The following is a 9,845-nucleotide window of genomic DNA, read 5'->3' on the forward strand; positions in this document are numbered from 1 at the left end:
GTGAAACATAGTGACTGAAAGCACTGATTTATCTGAATTCCTACTTGAAACCCCACTAAAATAAAAGTATTGTAGGAACTAAAAAAGGCATAAATTTACCAGAACGAAGAAAATATAAATGAAGGTGATAGCCACCAACATTTTTAAGCTGGAAAGCAGGAGAAGCAGAAACTGATATAACACATGCAAGAAAATTGATCAAAATAGGGAGTGGAGAAACACATGCAACCTGATTTGCATTGCAGAATCTCAGGAAGTAGTGCTCTCAGGAATCTCTGGGGGAAGATGGGGTGTGGTGGAGCATCAAGATGGATGTGAAGAATGTTGGAAAAATTTCTGACAAGGATTGTCAAATGATTTGAAGCAAAGGAGCAAAGGAACATTTACACATTGCTAATGGGAGGGTACATCAATACAACTACTTTGCAAAACAATTAGTCAGCAGCTAGTAACGGTGAAGACACATACACTTTATGATCCAGAAATTCCATTCTTAAATATACAACCTGGAGGAATTGTAAAATAGGCACACTTAAAGACATGAATCGATGCTGTTTGTAAGGAAAAATATGAATGTAAGGAAAAAATATGAACTGAAATGCCTATCAAGAGTGAAATGGATAAATACATGGAATATTATTCAGAAGAATATGAGTTCACTAATTATACATATAGATTATGAAAATAATGTCGATTAAAGAGTTCCATGTTGAGGCACCTGGGTGGCTCATTCGTTGGGCGTCTGCCTTCGGCTCGGGTCATGATCCCAGGGTCCTGTGATCGAGCCCCATATCAGGCTCCCTGCTCGGCGGGAAGCCTGCTTTTCCCTCTCCCACTCCCCCTGCTTGTGTTCCCTCTCTGGCTATGTCTCTCTCTGTCAAATAAATAAAATCTTTAAAAAAAAATAATAAAGAGTCCCATGTTGTTTTTCTTTTAAAGATTTTATTTATTTATTTGAAAGAGAGTGAAAGCGAGAGAGATCACAGAGGGTGAGGGAGAAGCAGACTTGCCGCTGAGCTGAGAGCCTGTTTCTGGGATCAATCTCAGTACCCCGAGATCATGACCTGAGCCGAAGGCAGACACTTAACTGACTGAGCCATCCAGGAGCCCTTAAAGAGTTCCATGTTTAAACAACAGGCAGGTATTTAATGTGGCTTAGGTATACACATAGTAAAAATATGATGTGGAACCATATGAAATTGCCAGTTTGTCAGTAAAAATGGTTAATTATCAGAAATTTCATAATTGTTTCTTCTAGAGAGGAACAGATCGGAGTAGATGTGGGCAAAGGACTGCTATTTGTCATTAGCACTGTTACAGTGGTTAATTCCTACGATACACAAATGTACTTTTTTGATAAAAATTTTAGGAATCAATTAACTTCAATAAACTCCTGGAGTGTATTATTGCTCCTCACAGGGTAAACCTGATTCAATATTCATAAATTGAGTTAGGACAGTTCAAAACCACTGTGAAAATGATACACAGAATCGATGCCAAAGACAGTGGAATTAATGTGTAGAGTATTTCAGATTTTAAAACTAGGAGAACTGGAACATCCATTAAATGCGTCCTCTGTCATTGGCACTGCTAGCGCAGGGGGATAAAAATCCCCATTTTAATGGAGGTTATAGTGTGTACTATTTCAGATAGAATAAAGTATAATATGGGAGGAAGAGATGCTATCTTATATTTCATTGACCCCTTAAATGCATTTGAACAAGTTCTTTTTCTTCTCCTTCCTCTCCTTTTTCTTTTCCTTTTTATTCTTGGAATAAATTCTAAAAACTGGAAAACTTAGAATTTTACTAGGTAACAAAGAGTTCGTATAGAAGAATATTAATGACACAGGATAGAGAAATCATTAACTTTCTTTTTTCTTTTTTTTAATTTTATTTTTAAGTAATCATTCATTATAAATAAATGCCCAGGGTTGAAATCACATTAGTGCTATAAATTATTTGAAATTAGTTTGTAGTACAGAAACCTACTTATCACACAGTAAGGCAGAAATTCAGCAAGAATCACTTTTATGGCTGAAATTAATGTGAATTTTATGACAGTAACATTCATTCTGAAACTGCTTCTTTGTTGAACATCCATTCTCAAACTATTTTGGAGAAAATAAAATAATAAGGGAAAGAGAAAAATATACAATCTTTCCCGCAGCAAGGGCAATTATTGCAAACTATTGTTTTCTGAAGCTCCTCAAGGCTGATTTCATACCCCTCTTCCCGGGGCCCAGACACCTGCTTTCTGTCAGGGGAAGCAGCTCCTGGCAGACACTTGCTCTGGGGGGGCTGGGCTGTAATCACAGCTGCCATTACCACGAGTCATGGCACAGAGATAACACAGACCTGCCCTTGAACTTGGCCTCTCTGAGGTTGTGTCAAGAAGTGAAGAACATACACTGTCCTGCATAAGGTTCTGAAGAGTCCATTGTTGACCAGAGCATTTTTAATAAAGCAATCTGATCAATGTGGCTTAGAAAATCTAACTCGATTTTAAAAGTCACTTGCTCCATTTGTACTTGAGGAAGCTCTTGTAACTTTTCCATTAGAACTTATCTTCCGAGATTCCTGAAGAATTCATAACAGCCTCTGTGGAACTGTGCATAAAGTTCAAAGGAATTTCTGACTGAGGGCTGTTATAGCAAAGATATAAATATAAAAGGTACAAAGCAATTTGGGCATTTCTAAACATAATGAGATTCAATTAGGTAGAAGTTGTGGGGAATAAAAAAGTTAAACTAAGAATCTTTTTTTTTTATTTAATGATTTTATTTATTTATTTGACAGAGAGACAGCGAGAAAAGTAACATAAGCAGTGGGGGTGAGAGAGGGAGAAGAAGGCTTCCCGCAGAGCAGGGAGCCTGATGCGGGGCTCGATCCCGGGACCCTGGGATCATGACCTGAGCCGAAGGCAGATGCTTAACGACTGAAGCCACCCAGGCACCCAAAACGAAGACTCTTTCTGAGAAGATTGGAGAAGAATTTGTTTCTGATTGGATTCATTCTTTCATCTGTGGCACATCACAAGTTCCGTACAAAATCCTAAAGTTCAATTTGTATTCTCTTACTCATAATAGTGACAGCAAAGAGTGGCTTGGAAGAATCCTTTATACCCCCAATATTCTCCATCAATAATCCCAGCTGCCTCATACATAGAAAAAAAATACAATAGATATGTAGATATATAATTTATGTTATTTCATACACTTCACTATTTATTTACATATAAATATACATATTATAAAATATGCATATTTATATGTAAATAATATTCTATAAGGTATAAGTAAATTATCTTTAGAAAACTTTGCTAGTATACCGTAAGTAAAAACAGTACATTTATTTAAGAAGTCACTCAGCATCTCCTTCCAAACATATTCTTCTTTCTAAGCCTCACCCATATAGAAATTGTAGAGGGGCCTCGCTTAAATGACAGCTAAATTACAAAGGTACTTCTTCCTAAGTACTAGGATGTATTAGTATTTTTCCATTATTGGAAATGTGCCCTTACCCAGAATTCATTCTAAAGAAAAGTCAATGGTAGAAGCCTTTTTCTCTTCTGCATTACTGTTGTATTTACCATAAAAATCCAACGCTAAATAATGCAGTGCCATGTCTGTCAGGAATTTTATGCCTGTCTTTTGGTTCTTTCCCTCTGAATGTAGCATAATGGAAATAGAGGTGCTTGGTGATGCCGAGTGTAATGAAGAGATCACATTCATTTTGGTATGAGAGTATGGGTGGTACCCAGAAGTTAGGCTAAGAGGATTTTGGTTTGCATTTTAGGTAATAAAGACTACTGAACTGAGGCCCAGTACCATTGTGGCTAACATCAATTTAAAGAGAAGCTGAGCAAGTTGCCTGACTGAAATTTAGCCATTTCATTTGCCAAGTGAATATAATTCAGACGATAAAAAGAAGTGAGAAGTGCATCAAGAAAGGTTGATATATTGTTCTGGAGAGAGCTTTACAGTCACAGAAGCCTTTCCTGGATACATGTTTTTCTTCTTAGGACTGTGTCTGGAGCTCCTTAGAAGCCAGAACACTAGGGAGAAAATCCAGGGAAAATGTCTCTTCCTATTTTATCTATTCCTATATCCAAAAAATATAGCTAAAGTGAATATTATAAGTTTTCTTTTACTAGGTTCTATATTACTTGCAATATGGACATAGCTGTTTGAGAGAAGGGACTGTATATATCCATCAATTTTAAGTCAGTGTTTAGCAGGTATCTTGCATATAGTATTTAATAAATGTTATTGGACGTTATACCACTGATATACTGTTCCAAAACCAGGAAAGAAAGCAGTGAGGTTATGCTATACTTCTCTACTTGGGATAATCACCTGTTATAAGAGCTTGTCAGACCTAATTTTTGAAGGAAATAAAACCAAATTTTAATTTTTTTCCCAAGTTTTAATTTTAAATGAGTTTTATCTTCAGAAATTACTGAAAATTAAGGTGTTTTTTTCTTTTTTTAATTGAAGCATAGCTGACATAACAATATTATATTAATATTATATTAGATATACAACATAGTGATTCAACACTTAGATACATTATGAAGTGATCACCACAATAAATCTAGCTACCATTTGTCACCATATACAGTTGTTACATATTATTAACTATATTCCCTATGCTGTACATTGCATCCCTGTGTCTTATTTATTTTATACCTAGAAGTTTGTACCTTTTAATCCCCTTCCCCTATTTCATTCCCTACCCCTTCCCTCTTTTCATGGGCAAACAACTGGTTGTTCTTTTTATCTATGTCTGTTTCTGTTTTGTTTTGTTTGTTCATTTGTTTTGTTTTTTAGATTCCACATAGAAGTAAAATCATATAGTATTTGTCTTTCTCAAGCTGACTTATTTCACTTAGCATGAAACTCTCTGTCACAAATGGCCAGATTTCATTCTTTTTATGGCTGAATACTATTCCATTGTGTCTGGAGACACATCTTCTTTATCCATTCATTCATCAATGGACACAGGTTGCTTCCATATATTGGTTATTAAAAATACTGCTGCAATGAGCATAGGGGTACACATCTCTTTTCAAATTAGTGTTTTCATTTAGGTCAGTTTTTTTTAATTCTAAATAATAGTTCCCATTAACTTTAATCTTTACATTAGAAAACTTAAATGTTAAAAAAAAAAGGTAGAGACACCACATGTACTTCAAAGTTTTTGTGGCTTTCACTCAGTGCTTACCTGTCAGTTCTATCAATTCTTGATGCAACAGAGAAATTACTGAGTGATTATTTGAATATCGAGAATGACTCCGTGAAGGGGGTCCCCTTCACTATTTTACACATAATGCTACTTATAAGCAAAGTGTGCAAGCAAAATAAACTGAAATCCAATGAGCATGTACATATGCAGTGGGAGTAGCTATTCTATCTACCTCTGTTTCACAAGTAGCTGTTTACAAACACTTCCTTTGGAACTGTCCATGTTACTTTTAGACAATTAGAAAATGTATGAAGAGAGAAAAACAATTGGGATGTTATTCAAAATTAACAGCTATTGAAGCCTATATTAAAAGAAAAGAAAGATGTCCAACAATAACTTAACCTTCCACCTCCAGAAACTAGAAACAGAAGAGCCAACTAAATCCAAGAAGATGCAGATGGAAGGAAATAATAACGATTAGAGCATAAATAAACCTAATAAGAATAGAAAATTAGTAGAATTAACAAAACCAAAAGTAGTTCTTTGAAAAATAAGGGGCCGCCAGAATGCGAGGAGTATTTCCTTTCTTTTCCTAACTTTAAAATTTGAATCTTCTCTCTTTTTTCTTTGCCAGTTTTGCCAATGGTTTGTCAATTTTGTTTTCACATTGAAACACAGATGTCTTTGGTATTTTAGCAAATCATTATATTCCCAAATAAATAAGCCTGACCTAGGAGATCTGATGAAGTTGCCTAGAACAATGATCTCAAACCATCTGAAAAATTTTTTAAAAATTTTTCTCCAATTTGTTGTGGATCAGCATTTCTGTAAAATACAATAAAAGTAAATTACAATAAAAATAAATGAGATAAACAGCATTTGAAATACTACCTAATATTTTCTTATATTCCACAGACCTAGAATTACTCTTAGAAATTGCTGTTAAGAGTTTCTAAATAGTCACTCTCCATCCATTTCCTTAACTCATGGTGGATCAGTACACACAGGTCATAGTCTAGCACTTCCAGCTCACTGGCCTGGTAGCATTCTCGTTTCTCCACAGATCCATACCTTTAGGGATCCAATCAGAAAACAGGTGGCAATGCCTTTCAGACTAATGCAGAACATCAACTTTAAGAGAACTCTTCTATTCTCCCTGATCTCCCTTCTATTCTCTAAGAGAGAAGTCAAAGATTTTGCTTACACAGCTCAATATAGGGTTGTAGTAAATAGAAAAAAGAGTTGTGGTAAAAAATAACAGCACAATTGGTGGCATTGTCAGTCTAATGAAAAATAAAGTTTCAAGTGTTTTACCCTGACCATATAATTCAGTTATTCTAATCACCTTATACTATAGTTGATTTGAAGTCTTTTCTATAAATCCAATGCCTGGACTTCTTCAAGGATAGTTTCTGTCAACTTCTTTTTTTCTTGTGAATTGACCATACTTTCCTGTTTCTTGTATGCCTTTGTAAGTTTCTGTTGAAAACTTGACATTTTGAATATTATAATGTGGTAACTCTGTAAATAAGATTCTCTCCACTCCCCCAAGGTTTGTTGATTGTTGAGAGCTAAAGTTAAGTTATTAACTTTAAGTTAAAGTTAACTTTTAACACTTAAAGTTAACTTTTTCAAACTATTTTTTTGCAAAGACTGTATTGCTAGTCATGTGTGTCACTGATGTCTCCGTTCTGTTATCTCAGTGGTCAGTCACTACCCTGACAGCTGACGGAGATTTCCTTAATGCCTGGAGCCAAGATTGTTTGGAGCTGGGACACTCCTTCAACACTAAGACAGGCTACTTACAAATCTGCCTATGCTTTATACCTCTTGCTCACAGGGAGCCCACAGATTAGCAAGAGGTGCAAACCTCTTCTCACGCATTTTCTGAACATGCCTGTGGCCCTGAGAATGCACACTGCACTCTGGCTTCATTGGTATACATAGTAACCCTTCAAAGCCCTTATTCCTCCAAGAATCCTCCTCCTAAGCCCCCTTCTCAGGCTTTTGAGTCTGTCTGCTACTTGCCCCATTTGCTATTGCTTGCTCCAGCTAGATGCAGATAGTATATGTCTTTAGATGCTTTTGACAAATGTTACTACTGCCAGAAAGCTGCTCCAGCCCTCCAGGGGTCAAAAGAAAGTTGAGCCTTTGTGCCAATCCCTCAGGTAACTATCAGACATGTCAAAATTCACAACCACAGTTTTTTGAGAACAAGGTTTATATTGCCCCCTTAGCACCAGCAAGTCTCCCTAGTAACGTGGGCCACTGTCCAGACAGGCACTACTGAGCTGGAGAATGAAGGATGGTAGGAAGGTAAGCAAAAATACTACAATGCTTTCATATTGAAATTTACAGTATTTTTTCCTTCATTAAGCACTTGCTTCATTGCTGTAAGCTTTTGTTTAGATTGCAGGGTTCCAAAAAAGCTGATTATATCAGTTTTCGCCAGCTTAATGGTTGGTTCAATTGAGGTGCTAATTATTTTAGCTTCCAGCTTTTTCATTTTCCACATCACAGTTCAATTCAATGGATGGAGAATAGACTTTTCAATAAATGGTGTTGTGAAAACTGGCTGTCTACATGAAAAATAATGGAGTTGGACCCTTATCTCATACTGTATATAGTTCAAGATTAAACAAAGACCTAATGTAATAGCTAAAACTGTAAAATCTTAGAAGAAAATATAGAAGTAAATTTTTGTGACTTTGGATTTGGCAATGGATTCTTAGATATGACATGAAAAACACAAGCAACAAAAGAGAAAGTAGATAAATGTGGTTTCATAAAAATGAAACACATTTGTATTTAAATAGATACTACCGCCAAAGAGAAAGACAACCCACATAATGGGAGAAGATATTTGCAAATCATATATCTGATGAGGGATGTGAATGTAGAATATGTAAAGAACTCTTACAACTTAGTAATAAAAAAGACAAATAGCATAATTAAAAAAATAAACAAGGAATATGAGTAAACAGTTCTCCAAAGAAAAAACACAAAGGGCCAACAAGCACATAAAAGATGCTCAACATTATTAGTCATTAGGGGAAGGCAAATCAAAACCACAATGAGGTATCATGTCACAACTACTAAAATGACTATAGTCAAACAAAAAAATAGCAAATGTTGGCAGGAATGTGGAGAAATTGGAACCTTCATACACTGCTGGTGGAATGTAAAATGAGAGAGCCACTTTGGAAAACGGTCTGGAAGTTCCTCAAAAAGCTAAACATACAGTTACTATTTCACCCACCAATTCCACTCGTAGGTAGATACCCACGAAAACTGAAAGCATATGTCCACAAAGAAACTTGTACACAAATGATTTTAGTGTCCTTTTACAATAGCAGCCAAAAAATGAAAACATTCTAAATTTCCATCAATAATGAATGGATAGAGGAAATGAGGCAGCAATCGGTGGAGAGGAAGCGCGGTGCCCTCTCTGGAGGAGGTTGAGGCCACAGCACCGCCTCCCATCCTCCGGCCTGGGCTCTTTCCTCTTATGGGGGCAACTGCTAAACCCACTCTCTCAGTCGATGTGAAGGAGCAGAGGAGGAGTTGGTGCCTCACTTGCTACGTTAGTGCAAATGCCAAGGCCGAGGTGGCCTTGAACCGTAGGATCCAGCTGGTTGAAGAGGAGCTGGACCGCGCCCAGGAGCACCTGGCCACTGCCCTGCAAAAGCTGGTGGAAGCGGAGAAAGCTGCAGATAAGAGCGAGAGAGGTATGAAGGTTATTGAGAACCGAGCCTTAAAAGATGAAGAAAAGATGGAACTCCAGGAAATCCAACTCAAAGAGGCCAAGCACATTGCAGAAGAGGCAGATCGGAAGTATGAAGAGGTGGCTCGGAAGTTGGTGATTATTGAGGGGGACTTGGAATGCACAGAGGAACAAACTGAGCTGGCAGAGTCCCGTTGCCGGGAGATGGATGAGCAGATCAGACTGATGGACCAGAACCTGAAGTGTCTGAGTGCTGCTGAAGAAAAGTACTCTCAAAAGGAAGACAAATATGAGGAAGAGATAAAGATTCTCACGGATAAACTCAAGGAGGCAGAGACCCGTGCCAAGTTTGCTGAGAGATCAGTAGCCAAGCTGGAGAAGACAATTGATGATTTGGAAGATAAGCTGAAATGCACCAAAGAGGAGCACCTCTATACACAAAGGATGCTGGACCAGACTCTGCTTAACCTGAATGAGATGTAGAGCACCCCAGTCCTGCCCTGCCGCTGCTCCTCCCCCCTCTGATCCCGACTCCACTGAGGCCAGCCTGCCCGAAGCTGGCCTTGAAACTGAGGACTGATCTTTAACTGGAAGGCTGCTTTCTCCTTTTGCTGCCTCTCCCACTCCAACCCCTGTGTCTTTTTCGCCAAATTGTCTCTGCCTCTCCCTAGAGATTCCAGTTGGGCTTGAGGCTGAGCACCTTTGGGAACAATGTTTAAGGGAATGTGAGCACAATGCAAAGTGTCTTTAAAAGCATGTTGTGATGTACACATTTTGTAATTACCTTTTTTTGTTATTGTTGATGTAGCAACCATTTGTAAAACATTCCAAATAATTCCACAGTTCTGAAGCAGCAGTCTGTTCCCTTCTTCACATTTGGAAAGTAACTTTTCAGTTTAGTGCATACTGCCCTCTCCACAGAGGAGGCAGGGCCC

At 37.5% G+C, this 9,845-nt stretch overlaps 1 protein-coding gene across 1 annotated transcript; it reads left to right on the forward strand.

Annotated features, from left to right (window-relative positions):
* Positions 1-8,694: 8,694 nt before the first annotated feature.
* LOC113925838 (tropomyosin alpha-3 chain-like) lies at positions 8,695-9,543 on the forward strand. Its single transcript, XM_035727068.1, has one exon. The coding sequence runs from the start codon at positions 8,695-8,697 to the stop codon at positions 9,391-9,393; it is 699 nt and encodes a 232-aa protein (XP_035582961.1). The 3' UTR covers positions 9,394-9,543.
* Positions 9,544-9,845: the final 302 nt, after the last annotated feature.

The sequence above is a fragment of the Zalophus californianus genome, chromosome 4 (assembly GCF_009762305.2).
Source record: "Zalophus californianus isolate mZalCal1 chromosome 4, mZalCal1.pri.v2, whole genome shotgun sequence".
NCBI lineage: Eukaryota > Metazoa > Chordata > Mammalia > Carnivora > Otariidae > Zalophus > Zalophus californianus.

Coding starts and splice junctions, on each gene's coding strand:
- LOC113925838 (XM_035727068.1), top strand. CDS start 8,695: ATGGGGGCAACTGCTAAACCCACTCTCTCAGTCGATGTGAAGGAGCAG.